General features: G+C 39.8%; 1 protein-coding gene across 3 annotated transcripts in view; it reads right to left on the bottom strand.

Moving 5' to 3' along the window:
- Positions 1-23,205, bottom strand: part of HLTF (helicase like transcription factor) — a 502,174-nt gene that overhangs the window by 187,410 nt on the left and 291,559 nt on the right. For all 3 annotated transcript variants that reach the window (XM_053709998.1, XM_053709997.1, XM_053709996.1), the window contains exon 15: positions 19,669-19,807. In XM_053709998.1, the coding sequence (XP_053565973.1) occupies positions 19,669-19,807 (139 nt within the window). The remainder of the gene's footprint in view (positions 1-19,668; positions 19,808-23,205) is intronic.

Here is a 23,205-nt window from a genome sequence, read left to right as displayed (position 1 = left end):
TTACTTACCCCAGGACACTCATCTACATGGAGTAGAAAGCCAAACCAGTACTGAAACGAGAATCAGTAGAGGTAATGGTATATATAAGAGTATATCATCGATCTGAAAAGGGAGGTAAGAGATGAATCTCTACGACCGATAACAGAGAACCTATGAAATAGACCCCGTAGAAGGAGATCATTGAATTCAAATAGGCAATACTCTCTCCACATCCCTCTGACATTCACTGCACACTGAGAGGAAAACCGGGCTCCAACCTGCTGCGGAGCGCATATCAACGTAGAATCTAGCACAAACTTACTTCACCACCTCCATAGGAGGCAAAGTTTGTAAAACTGATTTTTGGGTGTGGTGAGGGGTGTATTTATAGGCATTTTGAGGTTTGGGAAACTTTGCCCCTCCTGGTAGGAATGTATATCCCATACGTCACTAGCTCATGGACTCTTGCTAATTACATGAAAGAAAAAAAACGCTCAGCACCGCGCCACAGCTCTGCGCCTACCTGCCCATAGGGATAGATTTTGTGGGGAAAATACTTCCTTTAGGCCCTCAAATACAGCAGGACCCTCCGGTGCAGTAGCTTGAAGTCTTGTCTTGTAAAAACAACTGCGCATCTGAAGCGCAAAATTAGGCCCCTCCCACCTCACTCGATGTCTGTGGGGCCTAAAAGAAACACACTAAAGTGTTTCTAAACTAGCTATGTGGGTTAATAACCCTTAAATAAGCCCAAATGAACCTCCAAAGTCCCTCAAAACGTTAATTCCTTAATAAAAAACTTTAGCCTTTCTATAAGTGTATTAACTTAGCCCTTTATGCAAGCTGGTAATTCCATACTAAGTCTCTGAATACAGCTTACCCTTCCCTCATGGGGAAATTGTCAGCCTTTTCTAGAATTATCACAGTCTGTCTAGGAAAAAATGACTGAACATACCTCAGTGCAGCTTAGCATGCAAACCGTTCCCCCAACTGAAGTTTTCCTGTACTCCTCAGCCTCTGTGGGAACAGCAGCGGATCTTAGTTACAAAGTGCTAAGATCATCATCCTCCATGCAGAAATCTTCATCCCCTTTCTGCTAGAGAGTAAATAGTACACACCGGTACTATTTAAAATAATAAACTTTTGCTTGAGAAAATAAAAACTAACATTATTGTCACCACAATCACTTTACCCTTCCTATTGCTTAGAGCCGGCAAAGAGAATGACTGGGGGGTGGAGTTAGGGGAGGAGCTATATAGACAGCTCTGCTGTGGGTGCTCTCTTTGCCACTTCCTGTAGGGAAGGAGAATATACAAGTATTGGATGAATCCGTGGACTTGATACATCTTGCAAGAGAAAAGTGAGGCATGGTGAGTGTTCCTTGCAAGTTTGGGGCTGAATTTCTGCACATGGAGTTGGGGATTTGGTCAGAATGAATGGTCTATGGTGGTAATTAGTATCAAAATATTAAAACAAAAAAGGTTGTCCACTTTTTAAAATTATTTTATTGGAAGACAAATAATATCGGTATGAAAATTTAACAATTATCTACAAGCTACAAAAGTATAAAACAAGCATCAAGAAAAATACCAAAAGCTACAATATCCAGTCCAAATTATACAGGGCCACTTTATTGCAAATAAAGCCAGATTAAGCAATATTAACTAAACATAGTGAACCAGAGAATCTATCCCAAGAAAAATACACAAGAATGCTAATATACTCCGCAAGTTCAGTCCTCTAGTGTGCTCTCTCCCTGTCTCATCAGTTGCTTCCAGGAGGTGAGGAAGATAAAAAGTGTGTATACTAGCTGTTGACTCCCATCATATACTTAAGGTGTTTCCTACTATACACCAATCAAAAGCTGCATGGGAGTGTCCTTCTTAGACAAAGACTAGGTCAAAGGCTAGTCTATATTTTAAATCACAGTATAATATAAAAATTAACTACTTGAAAATTCTAGGGATAAATTCTCTGGTTTTATGACACCACATGGTCTTCTTACCATTTCTGGTACATTTTCTTCTATATGAAAAACAGCAATGTAAAGTATTTCTAACGCACCTTTGGCTTTAGTGAAGAATATAGGAATGTAAAGTATTTCTTTTCAAGAATCATTCAAATTTACTAGAAATTATATGCATGTTTCAAGGTATTTGACTGGGAAGGGCTCAAACGTGTGTGTGTATGTATATATATATATATATATATATATATATATATATATATATATATGTGTGTGTGTGTGTGTGTGTGTTTGTGTGTATGTTAACACGTGAATATTTGTTTGTGTGTACATACATTTTTACACATAAATACATTAGATATGTGCATTCAGAGGTTTTTGATACTTCTGAATGTGGATGAAGGTGGCCGCTCATGCCATTCAGCTATTTTATAAAATACATTTTCCTGGGGTTTAGAAATATAAACCTGGTCACTTATAATTCCCTTTTTTCTGTCACAATATGTACAGGTATATCTCACTTTACAGCGCTTCAACCTCCAAGGATTTTGAAACAGTGCTGTACTCATTGTGAGATTGCAAAAAAAGTGACTGGCACCATTTTGTTATGCACAGTTCACTGTTTACAGCATTACAGTGCAATCTGTGTCTCAATGTTGTAGTTTGGCCAATTTACTTCTATTATCAAATTTGTTTCATTCCAATGGTATTCTTTGTTGAAGAGATACCAAAGTAGGTGTCTGGAGCACTACATGGCAGAAAATAGTGATGCCATCTACTGCTCTTGCAAATAAATAACATTCTAGCAAAATTGCTGCCATATAGTGCTCTAGATATATGCACGTTCCTGAGCTTACATACCTGCTTTTCTACAAATGATACAAAGAGAACAAACAAAATTTGATAACAGAAGTAAATTAGAAAATGTGCATGCTCTATCTGAATCATGAAAGAAAAAATTGGGTTTCATGTCCTAATCTGCCGCCCGGCGATATAGTGGGCGGCAGATAAGGGGTTAATAAGTGTAAGATTAGGGGTGTTTAGACTCAGGGTTCATGTTAGGGTGTTAGGTGTAAACATAACTTTTATTTCCCCATAGGAATCAATGGGGCTGCGTTACTGAGTTTTACGCTGTTTTTTTGCAGGTGTTAGACTTTTTCTCAGGCGGCTCTCCCCGTTGATTCCTATGGGGAAATTGTGCACGAGCACGTACGACCAGCTCACCGCTGACTTAAGCAGCGCTCGTATTTAAGTGCGGTAAGGAGCTAAATTTTGCTCAACGCTCACTTCTTGCCTTTTAACGCCGGGTTGATAAAAACCCGTAATACCAGCGCTGCATGTAAGTGAGCGGTGAGAGAAAACTGCTTGTTAGCACCGCACAGCTCACAACGAAAAACTCGTAATCTAGCCGAAAGAATGTTATAAACATTTATTCCCAAATACAACATAATTTCTAAAAAAAATATAATAATCAAATTGATGAAGCAAAGATTAAAGGGACAGTCAAGTCCAAAAAACACTTTAATGATTTAAATAGGGAATGCAATTTTAAACAACTTCCCAATTTACTTTTATCACCAAGTTTGCTTTGCTCTCTTGGTATTCTTAATTGAAAGTTAAACCTAGGAGGTTCCTATGCTAATTTCTAACGCCTAGATTTAGAGTTTTGTCAGTAACGACCCGCGTAGCTAACGCTGGCTTTTTTCTGGCCGCACCTTTTAAATACCTCTGGTATTGAGAGTTCACAGAATGGCTGCGTTAGGCTCCAAAAAGGGAGCGTACAGGCATATTTACCGCCACTGCAACTCTCGATACCAGAGTTGCTTACGGACGCGGCCAGCTTCAAAAACGTGCTCGTGCACGATTCCCCCATAGAAAACAATTGGGCTGTTTGAGCTGAAAAAAAACCTAACACCTGCAAAAAAGCCGCGTTCAGCTCCTAATGCAGCCCCATTGTTTCCTATGGGGAAACACTTCCTAAGTCTGCACCTAACACTCTAACATGTACCCCGAGTCTAAACACCCCTAACCTTACACTGATTAACGCCTAATCTGCCACCCCCGCTATCGCTGACCCCTGCATATTATTTTTAACCCCTAATCTGCCGCTCCGTACACCCCGCCACCTACATTATCCCTATGTACCCCTAATCTGCTGCCCTAACATCGCCGACCCCTATATTATATTTATTAACCCCTAATTTGCCGCCCCCAACGTCGCCTCCACCTAACTACACTTATTAACCCCTAATCTACCGACCGGACCTGAGCGCTACTATAATAAATGTATTAACCCCTAATCCGCCTCACTCCCGCCTCAATAACCCTATAATAAATAGTATTAACCCCTAATTTGCCCTCCCTAACATTGCCGACACCTAACTTCAAGTATTAACCCCCTAATCTGCCGACAGGAGCTCACCGCTACTCTAATAAATTTATTAACCCCTAAAGCTAAGTCTAACTTTAACCCTAACACCCCCCCTAAATTAAATATAATTTAAATCTAACGAAATAAATTAACTCTTATTAAATAAATTATTCCTATTTAAAGCTAAATACTTACCTGTAAAATAAACCCTAATATAGCTACAATATAAATTATAATTATATTATAGCTATTTTAGGATTTATATTTATTTTACAGGTAACTTTGTATTTATTTTAACCAGGTACAATAGCTATTAAATAGTTAAGAACTATTTAATAGCTACAATAGTTAAAATAATTACAAAATTACCTGTAAAATAAATCCTAACCTAAGTTACAATTAAACCTAACACTACACTATCAATAAATTAATTAAATAAAATACCTACAATTATCTACAATTAAACCTAACACTACACAATCAATACAATACAATATTCCTACAAATAAATACAATTAAATAAACTAACTAAAGTACAAAAAAATAAAAAAGAGCTAAGTTACAAAAAATAAAAAAATATTTACAAACATTAGAAAAAAATTACAACAATTTTAAACTAATTACACCTACTCTAAGCCCCCTAATAAAATAACAAAGACCCCCAAAATAAAAAAATGCCCTACCCTATTCTAAATTACAAAAGTTCAAAGCTCTTTTACCTTACCAGCCCTGAACAGGGCCCTTTGCGGGGCATGCCCCAAAGAATTCAGCTCTTTTGCCTGTAAAAAAAACACATACAATACCCCCCCCCCAACATTACAACCCACCACCCACATACCCCTAATCTAACCCAAACCCCCATTAAATAAACCTAACACTAAGCCCCTGAAGATCTTCCTACCTTATCTTCACCTCGCCGGGTATCACACCGATCGGTCCTGGCTCCAAAATCTTCATCCAACCCAAGCGGGGGCTAGACATCCATCATCCGGCGGCTGAAGAGGTCCAGAAGAGGCTCCAAAATCTTCATCTTATCCGGGAAGAAGAGGCGATCCAGACCGGCAACCATCTTGATCCAAACGGCATCTTCTATCTTCATCCGATGAGGACCGGCTCCATCGTGAAGACCTCCAGCGCGGATCAATCTTCTTCCGACGACGTTCAACTGAAGAATAACGGTTCCTTTAAGGGACGTCATCCAAGATGGCGTCCCTCGAATTCCGATTGGCTGATAGGATTCTATCAGCCAATTGGAATTAAGGTAGGAAAAATCTGATTGGCTGATGGAATCAGCCAATCAGATTGAGCTCGCATTCTATTGGCTGTTCCGATCAGCCAATAGAATGCAAGCTCAATCTGATTGGCTGATCGGATCAGCCAATCGGATTGAACTTGATTCTGATTGGCTGATTCCATCAGCCAATCAGAATTTCCCTACCTTAATTCCGATTGGCTGATAGAATCCTATCAGCCAATCGGAATTCGAGGGACGTCATCTTGGATGACGTCCCTTAAAGGAACCGTCATTCTTCAGTTGGACGCCGTCGGAAGAAGATTGATCCGCGCTGGAGGTCTTCACGATGGAGCCGGTCCTCATCGAATGAAGATAGAAGATGCCGCTTGGATCAAGATGGTTGCCGGTCTGGATCGCCTCTTCTTCCCGGATAGGGCTGGTAAGGTAAAAGAGCTTTGAACTTTTGTAATTTAGAATAGGGTAGGGAATTTTTTTATTTTGGGGGTCTTTGTTATTTTATTAGGGGGCTTAGAGTAGGTGTAATTAGTTTAAAATTGTTGTAATTTTTTTCTAATGTTTGTAAATATTTTTTTATTTTTTGTAACTTAGTTCTTTTTTATTTTTTGTACTTTAGTTAGTTTATTTAATTGTATTTATTTGTAGGAATTGTATTTAATTAATTTATTGATTGTGTAGTGTTAGGTTTAATTGTAGATAATTGTAGGTATTTAATTAATTTATTAATAGTGTAGTGTTAGGTTTAATTGTAACTTAGGTTAGGATTTATTTTACAGGTAATTTTGTAATTATTTTAACTATTTTAGCTATTAAATAGTTCTTAACTATTTAATAGCTATTGTACCTGGTTAAAATAAATACAAAGTTACCTGTAAAATAAGTATAAATCCTAAAATAGCTATAATATAATTATAATTTATATTGTAGCTATATTAGGGTTTATTTTACAGGTAAGTATTTAGCTTTAAATAGGAATAATTTATTTAATAAGAGTTAATTTATTTGGTTAGATTTAAATTATATTTAACTTAGGGGGTGTTAGTGTTAGGGTTAGACTTAGCTTTAGGGGTTAATACATTTCTTAGAATAGCGGTGAGCTCCAGTCGGCAGATTAGGGGTTAATACTTGAAGTTAGGTGTCGGCGATGTTAGGGAGAGCAGATTAGGGGTTAATACTATTTATTATAGGGTTATTGAGGCGGGAGTGAGGCGGATTAGGGGTTAATAACGTTATTATAGTAGCGGTGCGGTCCGCTCGGCAGATTAGGGGTTAATAAGTGTAGGCAGGTGGAGGCGACGTTGAGGGGGGCAGATTAGGGGTTAATAAATATAATATAGGGGTCGGCGGTGTTAGGGGCAGCAGATTAGGGGAACATAAGGATAACGTAGGTGGCGGTCGGCAGATTAGGGGTTAATTATTGTAGGTAGCTGGCGGCGACGTTGTGGGGGGCAGGTTAGGGGTTAATAAATATAATATAGGGGTCGGCGGTGTTAGGGGCAGCAGATTAGGGGTACATAAGTATAACGTAGGTGGCGGTCGGCAGATTAGGGGTTAAAAACATAATTTATGCTTACCTGATAAATTCCTTTCTTCTGTAGTGTGATCAGTCCACGGGTCATCATTACTTGTGGGATATTAACTGCTCCCCTACAGGAAGTGCAAGAGGATTCACCCAGCAGAGTTGCTATATAGCTCCTCCCCTCTACGTCACCTCCAGTCATTCGACCAAGGACCAACGAGAAAGGAGAAGCCAAGGGTGTAGTGGTGACTGGAGTATAATTTAAAAAATATTTACCTGCCTTAAAAAAACAGGGCGGGCCGTGGACTGATCACACTACAGAAGAAAGGAATTTATCAGGTAAGCATAAATTATGTTTTCTTCTGTTAAGTGTGATCAGTCCACGGGTCATCATTACTTGTGGGATACGAATACCAAAGCAAAAGTACACGGATGACGGGAGGGATAGGCAGGCTCTTTATACAGAAGGAACCACTGCCTGAAGAACCTTTCTCCCAAAAATAGCCTCCGAGGAAGCAAAAGTGTCAAATTTGTAAAATTTGGAAAAAGTATGAAGCGAAGACCAAGTTGCAGCCTTGCAAATCTGTTCAACAGAGGCCTCATTCTTAAAGGCCCAATTGGAAGCCACAGCTCTAGTGGAATGAGCTGTAATTCTTTCAGGAGGCTGCTGTCCAGCAGTCTCATAAGCTAAACGAATTATGCTACGAAGCCAAAAAGAGAGAGAGGTAGCAGAAGCTTTTTGACCTCTCCTCTGACCAGAGTAAACGACAAACAGGGAAGACGTTTGTCGAAAATCTTTAGTTGCCTGTAAATAAAATTTAAGGGCACGAACTACATCCAGATTGTGCAAAAGACGTTCCTTCCTCGAAGAAGGATTTGGGCACAAGGATGGAACAACAATCTCCTGATTGATATACCTGTTAGTGACTACCTTAGGTAAGAACCCAGGTTTAGTACGCAGAACTACCTTATCCGAGTGAAAAATCAAATAAGGAGAATCACAATGTAAGGCTGATAACTCAGAGACTCTTCGAGCCGAGGAAATAGCCATTAAAAATAGAACTTTCCAAGATAACAACTTTATATCAATGGAATGAAGGGGTTCAAACGGAACACCCTGTAAAACGTTAAGAACAAGGTTTAAACTCCATGGTGGAGCCACAGCTTTAAACACAGGTTTAATCCTGGCCAAAGCCTGACAAAAAGCCTGAACGTCTGGAACTTCTGACAGACGCTTGTGTAACAGAATGGACAGAGCTGAGATCTGTCCCTTTAAGGAACTAGCGGATAACCCCTTTTCTAAACCTTCTTGTAGAAAAGACAATATCCTAGGAATCCTAACCTTACTCCAAGAGTAACCTTTGGATTCGCACCAATATAGGTATTTACGCCATATTTTATGGTAAATCTTTCTGGTAACAGGCTTCCTAGCCTGTATTAAGGTATCAATAACTGACTCAGAAAAACCACGCTTTGATAAGATCAAGCGTTCAATTTCCAAGCAGTCCGCTTCAGAGAAGTTAGATTTTGATGTTTGAAAGGACCCTGAATCAGAAGGTCCTGTTTCAGAGGTAACGACCAAGGTGGACAGAATGACATGTCCACCAGATCTGCATACCAAGTCCTGCGTGGCCATGCATTTTGAAGTTTTGTTAACCTGTCCTCTGTCAGGTAAATTTTCATTTCTACAGAATCTATCAGAGTCCCCAGGAAGGGAACTCTTGTGAGTGGAAAGAGAGAACTTTTCTCTTCGTTCACTTTCCATCCATGCGACCTTAGAAATGCCAGTACTATCTCTGTATGAGATTTGGCAGTTTGAAAGCTTGAAGCTTGTATCAGTATGTCGTCTAAGTACGGAGCTACTGAAATTCCTCGCGGTCTTAGTACCGCCAGAAGAGTGCCCAGAACCTTTGTGAAGATTCTTGGAGCCGTAGCCAGTCCGAATGGAAGAGCTACAAACTGGTAATGCCTGTCTAAAAAGGCAAACCTTAGATACCGGTAATGACTTCTGTGAATCGGTATGTGAAGGTAAGCATCCTTTAAATCCACTGTGGTCATGTACTGACCCTCTTGGATCATGGGCAAAAATTGTTCGAATAGTTTCCATCTTGAACGATGGAACTCTTAGGAATTTGTTTAGGATCTTTAAATCCAAGATTGGCCTGAAGGTTCCCTCTTTTTTGGGAACTACAAACAGATTTGAGTAAAACCCTTGTCCTTGTTCCAACCGCGGAACTGGATGGATCACTCCCATTAATAAAAGATCTTGTACGCAGCGTAGAAACGCTTCCTTCTTTGTTAGGTTTGTTGACAACCTTGACAGATGAAATCTGCCTCTTGGGGGAGAGGATTTGAAGTCCAGAAGGTATCCCTGAGATATGATCTCTAACGCCCAGGGATCCTGAACATCTCTTGCCCAAGCCTGGGCGAAGAGGGAAAGTCTGCCCCCCACTAGATCCGGTCCCGGATCGGGGGCCCTCAATTCATGCTGTCTTAGGGGCAGCAGCAGGTTTTCTGGCCTGTTTGCCCCTGTTCCAGGACTGGTTAGGTTTCCAGCCTTGTCTGTAGCGAGCAACAGCTCCTTCCTGTTTTGGTGCAGAGGAAGTTGATGCTGCTCCTGCTTTGAAATTACGAAAGGAACGAAAATTGGACTGTCTAGCCTTGGCTTTGGCCTTGTCCTGAGGCAGGGCATGACCTTTACCTCCTGTAATGTCAGCAATAATCTCTTTCAAGCCGGGCCCGAATAAGGTCTGCCCTTTGAAAGGAATATTAAGCAATTTAGATTTAGACGTAACATCAGCTGACCAGGATTTCAGCCACAGAGCTCTGCGTGTCTGAATGGCGAATCCTGAATTTTTAGCCGCAAGTTTAGTTAAATGTACTACGGCATCTGAAATAAATGAATTAGCTAACTTAAGGAATTTAAGTTTGTGTGTGATGTCATCTAGTGTGGATGATTGAAGTGTCTCTTCCAGAGACTCAAACCAAAATGCTGCTGCAGCCGTGACAGGCGCAATACATGCAAGAGGTTGCAATATAAATCCTTGTTGAACAAACATTTTCTTAAGGTAACCCTCTAATTTTTTATCCATTGGATCTGAAAAAGCACAGCTATCCTCCACTGGGATAGTGGTACGCTTAGCTAAAGTAGAAACTGCTCCCTCCACCTTAGGGACCATTTGCCATAAATCCCGTGTGGCGGCGTCTATTGGAAACATTTTTCTAAATATAGGAGGGGGTGAGAAAGGCACACCGGGTCTATCCCACTCCTTAGTAACAATGTCAGTAAGTCTCTTAGGTATAGGAAAAACGTCAGTACTCGTCGGTACCGCAAAATATTTATCCAACCTACACATTTTTTCTGGGATTGCAACTGTGTTACAATCATTCAGAGCCGCTAATACCTCCCCTAGTAACACACGGAGGTTCTCAAGCTTAAATTTAAAATTTGAAATGTCTGAGTCCAGTTTATTTGGATCAGAACCGTCACCCACAGAATGAAGCTCTCCGTCTTCACGTTCTGCAAACTGTGACGCAGTATCAGACATGGCACTTGCATTATCAGCGCACTCTGTTCTCACCCCAGAGTGATCACGTTTACCTCTTAGTTCTGGTAGTTTAGCCAAAACTTCAGTCATAACAGTAGCCATATCTTGTAATGTGATTTGTAATGGCCGCCCAGATGTACTCGGCGCTACAATATCACGCACCTCCTGAGCGAGAGATGCAGGTACTGACACGTGAGGCGAGTTAGCCGGCATAACTCTCCCCTCGTTGTTTGGTGAAATATGTTCAATTTGTACAGATTGACTGTTTTTTAAAGTAGCATCAATACATTTAGTACATAAATTTCTATTGGGCTCCACTTTGGCATTAACACATATAGCACAGAGATATTCCTCTGAATCAGACATGTTTAACACACTAGCAAATAAACAGCAACTTGGAAATACTTTACAAAGTAATTTACAAATAATATGAAAACGAACTGTGCCTTTAAGAAGCACAGAAAAATATTATAACAGTTAAAATAATTAAGTTATAGCATCAATCTTTGTCAGAATATACAGTTTTAGCAAAGGATTGTTCCCCTCAGCAAATGATAACTAACCCAGGCAGCAGAAAAAAATACACAAATAAACGTTTTTTTTTTTGTTTTTTTTTATCACAGTCAATACAATCAGCACAGCTGTGCTGTAATGATTACTTCCCTCAAAAAAGGCTTTGGAGATCCCTGAACTCTGTAGAGATGAACCGGATCATGCAGGAAGAAAATGAATCTCTGACTGAGTTTTTTCTGATGCATAGTGAAAGCACCAAAATGGCCCCTCCCCCACACACATAACAGTGAGAGGGATCAGTGAACTGCTCTAATTTAAATCAAAACTCTTGCCAAGTGGAAAAATAGTGCCCAAAACATTTTTTCACCCAGTACCTCAGAGAAAAAAACGTTTTTACATGCCAGCAAAAAAACGTTTTACCTCAATAATTAATTGTCATTTAAAACCTATTGCAAGTCCCTGCAAATTAGGTTAAGTCTATGTATACAGTCTAAAAACCAGAGAAGTATAAAATATACATACATGACAGCCTGATATCAGCTACATCTACTGCATTCAAGGCTGGGTTTACATTATAACGGTATGGCAGGATTTTCTCATCAATTCCATGTCAGAAAATAATAAACTGCTACATACCTCTTTGCAGATTAATCTGCCTGCTGTCCCCTGATCTGAAGTTTGCCTCTCCTCAGATGGCCGAGAAACAGCAATATGATCTTAACTACTCCGGCTAAAATCATAGAAAAAAACTCAGGTAGATTCTTCTTCAAATTCTACCAGAGAAGGAATAACACACTCCGGTGCTATTATAAAACAACAAACTTTTGATTGAAGATATAAAAACTAAATATATCACCATAGTCCTCTCACACATCCTATCTAGTCGTTGGGTGCAAGAGAATGACTGGAGGTGACGTAGAGGGGAGGAGCTATATAGCAACTCTGCTGGGTGAATCCTCTTGCACTTCCTGTAGGGGAGCAGTTAATATCCCACAAGTAATGATGACCCGTGGACTGATCACACTTAACAGAAGAAATCTTTAATCAAGTGGCGGCGATGTGGGGGGACCTCGGTTTAGGGGTACATAAGTAGTTTATGGGTGTTAGTGTACTTTAGAGAACAGTAGCCCATAAAGTTCTTAACTACTGACTTTTTTCTGCGGCTGGAGTTTTGTCGTTAGAATTCTAACGCTCACTTCAGACACAACTCTAAATACCGGAGTTAGAAAGATCCCATTGAAAAGATAGGATACGCAATTGACGTAAGGGGATCTGCGGTATGGAAAAGTTGCGGCTGCAAAGTGAGCGTTAGACCCTTTCCTGACTGACTCCAAATACCGGCGGTAGCCTAAAACCAGCGTTAGGAGCCTCTAACGCTGGTTTTCACAGCTACCGCCAAACTCTAAATCTAGGCCTAAGACTTTGAAGACTGCCTCTAATCTGAATGCATTTTGACCACTAGAGGGCATTAGTTAATGTGTTTCATATAGATAACATTGAGCTCATGCACGTGAAGTGACCTAGGAGTGAGCATTGATTGGCTAAAATGCAAGTCTGTCAAAATAACTGAAATAAAGGGGCAGTCAGCAGAAGCTTAGATACAAGGTAATTACAGAGGTAATACATGTATGATTATAACTGTGTTGGTTATGCAAAACTGGGGAATGGGTAATAAAGGGAATATCTTTCTTTTTAAACAAAAAAAATTCTGGTGTTGACTGTCCCTTTAAAGGTTGATTAGAGAAAAGGAATAGAAGTATTTGCAAGTAAAATATCCTAAGACATCTACCCTTTACCTACTACCAAAGGTACATAAGGACAGGGATAAACCCCCAGGACGTCCAATAGACACTAGCATAGGAAGTTTGTGTGAACCAGTAAGTACATTTTTGGATCTATATTTAAGAGATATAGGGCTAGATTACAAGTGGAGCTCTAATTTATCGCGCGCCCGCAAATTTACCAGTTTGCAGGGGCGCGGAATAACTAACCAGCCATTACAAGTGGCTGGTTATTGCTACCACAAGCTTGCGGTAGCAATTAGCACTTATAACATTAACCAGAGATCAGATCTCTGGTTAAATTTATAAATGTCCTCTAAATACCCCCAAAATACAGTGTAATATACTTTATTAAAAAATAAAGATAGTAGCACCTTTATTTTTTGCATTTAGCAGTTTTTGGGGGCTAAAGTTAGCGGCTGTGGGGCGTTAGAAAAAAACAGCACTGAAAAGTGCCTTTACATTGCGGTCTATGGGAACTGTGTGTTTCTCGTAAATATACATTTATATAAAAACAAATATATAGCCATATACATATATATTTACAATTTGCTGTAGTTCTCATGTCATTGCATGAGAACGAAGCTCCAATTGAAGCCTATGGAAGCGCTTTTGGAGCACAAATATCGATTTTGCAAAAGCAATATTTTGCGCTCCACTTGTAATCTAACCTTTGTTAAGGACACAATGGACGTATTAAGTAAGACTGATGGTGTCTGTGTTGATTATAATACTTTGCAAATTAGCTGTGATGTGGAATCACTATATACGTCAAATAAACACGAGAGAGGCATTCAAGCAGTGAAAATCATACACAACTTTAGGCAGAAATTGATTACATTTCCACAACTTGATGTGTATGTGAAAGTAGTATCTGAATAATTTGTATTGTAAAATAACTTTATCTTGAAGAAAAACAAGGAATGGTTGCTTCACAGAGATTTCTTGCAATTCTGACACACATCTTACTGATGTGATAGCTGCCAGAAAGATGATTTTTAAGGTAAGGAACCAGAGAGAATCTTCACTTTGAGGCTCAAAAGGAGTAATCCAATAAAGCTTCCCATACTAAAGAAAGATCCCAGATAGAACTGTAGACCTTTTGTTAAGATGGATATGGGCCAAGGCCTGAAAGTATTGCATTACCAAGGGATCTTGAGACCATTTCTTCAGAATTTGAGCACTAAGGCCTTTCAGAAAGCCATAATATCAATTCAAGTAACAGATACAGCTGAATATTTGCTGTGGACACATTATTTTGAATCATCCAAGAAGAAAAAGTATCAAAAAATCTGCAATAAACATTACATGTAGATTTAATGTGCGCTTTTAGAAGTGTTTGCATTACTGGAACAGAAATATTAATTTGTTGTAAATGGATGATCTCAGTAACCATGTTGTCAACTTGAGGCTCTGTTTGTAACAATGGACTCTGAAGCAGCATGTCCTGTGACACAGAAAGAATCCACAGAGGTCGGATTGCAAGCCTAAAGGAAAGCCAAGGTCTGCAAGGCCAAAAATACAGAATCACAATTAATGTCACTTTCTCCTTCAAAATTCATCTTAGCAGATGAATGAGAGGGAAGGGTAGAAACACATAAATTTAATTCCCACTCTGAGATAGAGCATCCACTCCCAGAGCATGAGCGACTGGGACATGGCTAAAATATTGTGGAACCTAGTCATTGAAACTGGAGGCTCTTAGATCCACTTCTAAAAACCCCATTTGTCCACAGTCAACTTATAAAGCTTCTTGTTGAGCTGACATTCTGTTGATGAAATTAGTTTTTTGCTGAGAAAGTCCATGCTGACATTCAAAGAACCTGGAATGTGGACAGCTGTCAACAGCTAAAGATCGTGTTGAGCCATCATAAACATTGGAAAAAATCTTTCAGGACCGTCAAGATTTTAGTCCTTCCTTGAAACCGAATGTATGCAGTTGGTATTATGTTGTTTATTACAACCTTTACAATTTTTCCTGAGAAAAAGTCTTGGAAATGAACTAGAGGGCGACAAAAGGTCCTGATCTCCAAAAGATTTGAGGACAGCTTCTGAGTGGGAATGTCCCAAACTCCCTGAGCATAGAGGCCATTGCACACAGCACCCCATCCATGTTTGCTGTAATCGGTCTGAAGACTCGCTCTGGCTCTGCGAGGCAAAAAACCCTTGAAAGATATGGAACTTGGCAACACCAATTAAGGAGCTCTTTTAGCTGTACTGGAAAATGAATCTGACAAGAGAGACTGAGTCTTTTAAAGTGATGAAGAAAATGCACTGGAAAGGATATATCCTCCATTTTGCCTAACTCACCAAGAGGATTATTGAAGACATATGCCCCAATATCTTCATCCACCAATGTGCTGACATCTTTGTGACATTGTAGGTCTAAGAAATACCTCTGTAGGTATAGAATCCTTAACTGAGGAAGGGGAACCAGACCATTCAATGGGTTGAATTGACCTCCTAGAAACACTAAATTCTGAGTGGGGCAAAGATGTATTTTCTGAAGATTTAGAGCCAGCAATGATGTTGAAGAAACTGCAGTAGAATATCTCTCTGTGGAGGAGACCTTGATTTTGACTTGAAATCTGAGTATGCAAAGGAACAGGTAATGGGAACAGTTTAAAAACATTTTCAGGTACATCAAGCTGCTTTTCCTTTTTAGCAAAGGCAGATAAATAAATAGACTTAATAGCTTCAGATACATGAAAGGTATTATCAGATTCTGGCTTAGACTTGAACCAATCTGAAGAAATTTGGGGCTGCTCATCCTATACTCCCAAAGTCTCTATAATAGTTTTAATAAAAAGTCACACAAGACAGCAGAGTCATAGGAAATTGGTACATCAGAATCAGAATGAATCCCCCCCTTCAGAAAAGGTCTCAGAAATGTGAAAGTATTCAACATAACCCTAAGGTGCAGGATTTATGGCAAAACAACCACCATAAATGTGTTCAATACATACTTTGCACAATTTTCTATCTTGCCAGCAGGGATTGGAGCAAAGTTAGCAAATGGGCCTGAGCTCGGGGCTAAAATAAAGCAATGATAAGCAAGGAATGTGTAACATAGGCATATAAATATGCATACATATCTTAAAACAATGTCAGAAGCTTTCTGGGCAGTCACAATTGATTATAAATGAAAAATCTCCTTATCAAAGTAGTCAGACAATCTTTGTGGATAGGAGGAAAATAACCAGCCGCCTAGATACCACACCAGTCCTTCAACGACAAAGATCCAGTTGCGTATCAGTATATAAGTGATGGAGGAACCTCACCAGGTTTATTGGGAAAGCAGTCTTGAATTTGCCCATAGGAATCCAGGAAAGTTTATGCATGTGGAGAGAGTCTCCTAGTCCTGTCCACCTAACTGCTGGACAGAGCAAGGAGGAGGGGGCAGCACCTGAGGTATTACTTATATACAGCTAACCAGGGTATTGGGCAGTTCTGTCCACACCCCTAAGGGGAGTATTTCTCACTGGTAAGATAAAAGGTTTTCCAAACCCTATGAAAAATATATTTGGTAATAAGTTTCCAAGCCTGAATCTAGGTAACAATAACCTTGTCAGAAAAACCTCTATGAGGCAGAATTAAACGTTCAAACATCATGCCATCAAAATCAGAGTTTTGAAATCTTCATAACTGAAAAGACCTTGAGAAAGAGACCCCTTTTTATAGGAAGCCGGCACAAGGACATCGTTTTCCTGCTTGATTCTTGCTATCACTCTAGATAGTAACAGAGAGGAAAAAAAGGAAGTCAGGCTAAATGACCAGGGAACCACAAGGACATTTATCAGACATGCTTAAGGGGCTTGAGACCTGGAACAAAACTGAGGCAATTTGTAATTCAAGATAGAGGCAATTAAATCTATCCCTAGCAAACCTCACAATCTGGTCAAAAACTTCCTGATTCAGAAACCATTCCCCTGGGTAAAGAGCCGGACGACTGAGAACTATCACAGGTTGCGCCAACTCTGGAGAACTCTGAAAACTGCAAGGAGTTCCAAAAAAAAATTATGGGTATCCTTGTCTCCTGATGAGAACAAGCTCCCTGCTCTTTCCGAGACCCTCAGATTGTGCCCCAATTTAGCAGACTGGCATCTGTGGAAATGACTACGCACACTGCCCCAAATAAAAATAAAAAAAAGGTCCCCTGAAAAAAAAAAAAAAAGGTGAATCTATAACTAAGGAAAAGACTAACAGGATCATCTAAGGCAAATCTTTGCGGTCCCCATTCCATCGACTTGGTCAAATTGATCTGCATCTGAGGTAGCTATAACGAGACCCATAACATCCATGCAGTGAACCCCTTAAGGGAGAAAATTCTGCTGCAGGAGGGGACAGATCTGATACAGCTTCTGTCAGCGCTAATCTGTCAAGGAATGATGCATAGTTACTGAACCCCAGATAAGACGTGTGGGTCTGAGGAGTTAAAGAGCTTTTAGGAAGATTTACTTCCAGTCATGACTCTGAAGCAGCTAAAGATGAAGTGAGACACAGCCAGAAGAAAAGAGGGAGCCTGAACTAGAAGGTCATCAACATAAGAAACAACAGAGATTCCTTGAGCATGAACTACAAACAACAGATCTCCCTGACACTTTTGTAAACACTCTGGAAACTGTAGCCAGACCAAAAGGGAGGGCCACAAACTAATAATCAAGTTAAAGAGAATGTACCCAGGGGTAGAAATTGCAATTTTAAAGAGTGATAATCCCTCTATCACACTATAAAAAAAAAACGTTGTGCTGAAATGCATAGATAAGCAGTCCTGTGTAAACGCTGGCCAGCATCCCACTGGATTTCGTTTGGACTTTTGTCACTCAAATTGACACTACCATTTTACAGTGTTCCAAGTGTTAAAACTCATGAGCGCTCTGAGTTTAATCACATGAAAAGACATTGATATCTTTCCTTTGGATACCAATGAGGATATACCAACACAAAGGAATAATTAAGAAAGTGTGTTTTTACATATGAGGATTGGAACTACAAGTGCCGGTAATCTGACCCCTGGATTGGATAAGAACCCGAACACGTGATACTAACACATCAGAGGGCTGGAAACGGCTGTGAAAACGCCGAGCCGAACAGATACACGCTGCAACTAAGAGAGTAAGGTCAGAGAAAGTTTTGTATAACTTAGCTTTCGTATTCTAGTGAGTAGGATCCTCCGGACATCAACCTGACAAGGTACTTTTAACACACTAGTGTTCTTCTGCTGAGTACTTTACAAAAAAACTCAAATCGGAGTAAAATCAACCACTAATACTAGACTCTTTATCTACCGTGCCAAGGAGCACACTCGACTTTCAAATATCTTCGAACATCACTTATGCATTATTGGGGTTTATAGCTGTAAGATCTTGGTACTAATTTTTAAAATTTTAATTCCTGGTAGAGCTTTGATAGCGCACAAACTAATAATGCTTGCTTAGAAAAGCAAATCTCAAAAACTTGACATGATCCCTGAAATACGGATATGCAAATATGGATCTTTAGTCTATGGTATACATAACATGACCCTCCTGCAAATAAAAGAGATAATTTACAAAAAAATCCCCATCTTGAGAGTAGGAACTTTCAGGAATCTGTTCGAAATTTCTAGATCCAAAACAGGCCAAAAAGTACCCTCTTTCTTTGGTACTATAAATAGATTTGAATAAAACCCCTGGTTAATTTTTAAATTGGAACTGCAGCAAAATTATTCCTATTAACTTCAGATCTTCACTTCACTCCCACCTAAATCTTCATCAAGAAGAAAAATAACTGATGATAATGGGAAGTGGGAGAAATTTTAAGCTCTGTTGTGTTGGTGTTTATTTAGTCTCCTTTTGGTCAGGATGTGAATTTTCAAATGTGATGACTTGTGGACTCTCACCACCTGATGAAAGAATGATTAATTTTAAATGTCTAATTTTTTATTATGGTATTTAGTACTAACAATGCTACCTGCACTTCTGGTAACAAAGACAGCTCTAAAAGAAGAACCCAAAACTTAATTTGCAAGACCCAAAATAGATCAATCTATTGCAAGAAAATATTCTCAAAAAAATTAAATATTCCTTTGGAAAGTCTAGGATTTTTTTAAAAAAAATATATGGCTCATCATACATGATCTGATCAAAGTAAAAAGTAAATGCTGCAAGCAAATAAATAAATGCAACACTATGAATATAAGTCATCATGAATCAAAGGAACACTTCTAGGAGCGCTTCTCCTAATCTGTATATTTTTAAATTTGTAGAAAAACTTTGAAACTGTTTTGCTGGAGAGAGGGAGGACCATTCTTTCTATTTTATTTTTGCATATTTTTTTTTTCTTCATGAGAAACTATCATCCTGAATGCACTAGTTGCATGTGCTGTCAAAATAGAAAGTTAGAGAAAATAAATACATGCAACAAAATACTTTTCTTTTTAATTTCTTTTTTTTCTCTCTAATGCTCTCAGAATCTGAGTTTTAGGAACGATTCTCAATAATGGTTGATGCTATGCAATTAAGATGCAGAATCAATAAGCTTTCCCGTGTAATTTAAAACATCAATGCAAATATAAAAAAAACAAATGTAGTACAGTTATCATAATGCACAAGAAAATGTTTGAAATGCTTGTTTATAGATATGCACTTAGTGGTTATGGTATAGCATTTATTTATCAATACAAATGTGTACTTATCCATAGTTTTCTCTACAGAAATAAGCAGCTTAAAAAAATCATATTTGTTTCTGTAATTTAGGTTACCTGTTAGTACCCATCTTCTTTCTGCTTTTAAGCTAAGGACAGCTTTTGTCTGCTGTGCATTTGGATTTCGAATTGTGTGTCCTTCATCCAACACAACCCGCAGCCACTTTATGCTGTGTAGTGGACTTCTAGCCTTACTCTGAAATAAAAATATGGTAAAATTCATACTAGTCAGCAGAGTAAAATGATTGTTCTTAAATTCTGAGGACAAGTCCCTGTTACCAAAAGGACTTTTTCTACTGTATTAAAGAGAACATTTATAGTTACTATAAAATCCTGTTCTTCTCATGCTTAAAGTGAATGTTAATTTAGAAGAATCCTATTAAAAACAAGGGCACTTTAATTCATCAAAAACATAAATTATGCTTACCAGATAATTTCCTTTCCTTCTGTACAGACAGAGTCCACAGCTGCATTAATTACTTGTGGGAAATACAGCACCTTGCCACCAGGAGGAGGCAAAGACACCCCAGCCAAAGGCTTAAATACCCCCCCCCCCCCCCACTTCCCTCATCCCCCAGTCATTCTGCTGAGGGAACAAGGAACAGTAGGAGAAATATTAGGGCAGCCCATCGGAGAACACGGGAGGGAGCTGTGAACTCTCCCTGTACAGAAGGAAAGGAAATTATCTGGTAAGCAATATATTTTCCTTCTTAATACAGGGAGAGTCCACAGCTGCATTCATTACTCGTGGGAAATTATACCCAAGCTACAAAGGACACTGAATGCTAACGTGAGGGAAAACAGAAGAGGCGGCCCAAATCTGAGGGCACCACAGACTGCTATAAACCCATTCTCCCGAAGGCTGCTTCACTAAGCAGCCGTCCAACAATCAGAACCCTAGAGATCTCATGCCAGAGACCCAAGAAGGCGTCACTACTCCCGAACTGAGCCATAAGCCTCTGAGGAGGCTAGTGTCCCGCTGACTCCTAGGTCAAGAGAAAAACACACCTCCCCTAACAATAAGGAAATCAAGTAACCTCCAAACCTTTGCACTTCCCAGATACGAATATACAAGAGACAACAAACTGTCTATTCTAATGTAGTCTGAAATGAACATCAAGGCAAGATTCCCCGAAAGGGAAAAGACCCTTCTGCTAAAATAGATTAAAAACACAACGCCATGCCGAAGTCTCGGCCTCGGCTGAATACATCACCCTCCACAACAGTTCCATCGAAGGCCAGAAGGAGGACCGGAGGGCAAAAGGTACCGGGACAATGACTCCACGAAAAACTATCCTCTCTCTGCCGAAAGACAAATTCAAGAGAGTAAAAACTTGCCCAGAGAAACAGAATGTGAAGCCTAGCTCTGGCCTCTAGGACTCCTGGATCCAATATGATCCAACAACCAGCGTCGATCCAAGATAGTGCCTAAAACAGGTCCTGCCTGTCATCTAGGATAGACGGACTTGCTCTGCCTGGACCGGAAGCTCGAAATAACTCCTTCTCTTGTGTAGAAAGAAAGAGCAGACTTGACTAGTACCCAAAACAGGTCCTGCCTGTCATCTAGGATACCCAGACCACTCAAGGGCGAAAAACATAAAATTCAAAATTTCCAGCAATGCTAGAAAAACTGAGAATAATCCAAATAAAGTAATATAAGCTCAGAGGCTTAAATTTTGTCTCAAATTTATTGGGGGAACCATCACCACGAGCAGAGACCTAGAATCTTCCACCGGAAGTCTCCAACAATCGCGACCATCAAAGTCGATAGTACCAAAAAAAAAAACGTGACGAAACCTTTTCCTAAAAAGAGTTTCTACCACAACCCATAGCTCTAAAAACAAAAAACTATCCGAAACGGATAAAAAGAAATAGGCAAGCACACAAAAGAGAAAGCCAAGGAAGTGTGCAAACAAAACAGGTCCAGCCTGTCATATGACACAAACCCACCATAGAGCTCTGAACTGGGATTATAAAAAAATAAATGAAAATAAAATAAATTATATATATCTAGGTGACAAGGAATAGGAACTCCATCCCTCTCCACTTGTCTAGTCAATATCACTATCTGATTTAGAGGACTAAGATTCAACTGACGGATCAGTACTGGGAACATCTAACATCGCCAAAACCTCTCTCAGAAGTAAATGCAGGTGTGCCATTCTAAATCTAAATGCTAAATCCTCCTCACTCTGAAGAATCAAGTCAGCAGACTCCGACCCTGGAGGTTCTACCTCTGAAGCCTCAGAGGGAACTGCATCTCCAGATGACTGATCGGATACAATTGTCATTTTACATGACGGTCCCTGGGCAGGAGTGCATGGATTAACCCTTCGCTTGCACGTAGCTGGAAGAGGCAAAATCGCTAAGGCCACAGAGATGGCCATGCGGAACTGCGCAGTAACCTCTTGTGGAAAAAAAGCCCCCTTCAGACGAAGGAGCAGTGGTACTTGGGGAAAATGCATGTGTAGGAAGATTCTAGGGAACACACCTCATGAGACGAGGAATCCTGAGAGGCGGACGGCTCAGTGGTCTCTAACATCTCAACTCCCTATAGCGGCATACGGAACATAATTGAAAGGGCAGGGCTATCCGGGCCTCCTCACAATATACATAGGTATAAAAATCTGAATCAGAGGGATCCTCCTCTAAAAAATCAGAATCCTCCATAACTCGTCTAAATTAAATTATAGAAAGAACAACTGGCACCTTATACCCCCAATGGCAGGGGCACTCACCACCTCCTATGACCCACACAGGAAGAGAAGTAGGCTCCTCTCCGCAGAAAACTCGGTCAGGAATCAGAAATCAAAAAAAGCGTGACCACTCCCGGTCACATGGTGCATCATGCTGGACCACCCCTGCTAAGGAAAAGCTTGAAAACTGCGCAGCTCTCAAAATGAAAAATAACCTGTATGTTCCTTATCCGCCTATAAGCCAAAAAGTCTCTTAAACAAAAGCAGCCAAAATCACATAACAAAAATGATTTAAAACCCCCACTGTTCAATAATCCCCTTCAGGAGATATTAACCCTCAATGCCATAAAGATAAAGGAGTCCCACTGTGAGCCTGTCTTCTATCGTTAACATGTGTGTAAAAAAAGAAACAATCTTACCGGAATCTATGCCGTGGAACAGTAACACGGTCCTTCAAGTTTGACAGATTGTAACAGCGCTTCTGACATGGAATTGAGTGAAGAAAGAAGGCAGCGAAACTTGTCAACGATGATTGCTTAAGGAAGCTGTTAATATGAGTCTGGATGGTTTCACAGAAAGACTCTCCCTGCATCTCCAGACTCTAACTTTCATCAATGCTCTCACTGAGAGGCTGACAAGACTACTTAAAACTCCAGTCCATCTCGAAGGGCAGATACCCTTCCTAAGGAACTACTCCAAAATCTTTTGACACTTCTCTGTCAACCTCCTGTGACGAAAGGCAAAGAATGATTGGGGGATGAGGGAAGCGGGGGAGGTATTTAAGCTGGGGTGTCTTTGCCTCCTCCTGGAGGCCATGTTCTGTATTTCCCACAAGTAATGAATGCAGCTGTGGACTCACCTTGTATTAAGAAGTAAATTTACATTTTACTTGTTTTCT

The sequence above is a fragment of the Bombina bombina genome, chromosome 4 (assembly GCF_027579735.1).
Source record: "Bombina bombina isolate aBomBom1 chromosome 4, aBomBom1.pri, whole genome shotgun sequence".
Taxonomy (NCBI): domain Eukaryota; kingdom Metazoa; phylum Chordata; class Amphibia; order Anura; family Bombinatoridae; genus Bombina; species Bombina bombina.
The sequence above is the reverse complement of the archived record's forward strand: the minus strand, read 5'-3'. Positions and strand labels throughout refer to the sequence as shown.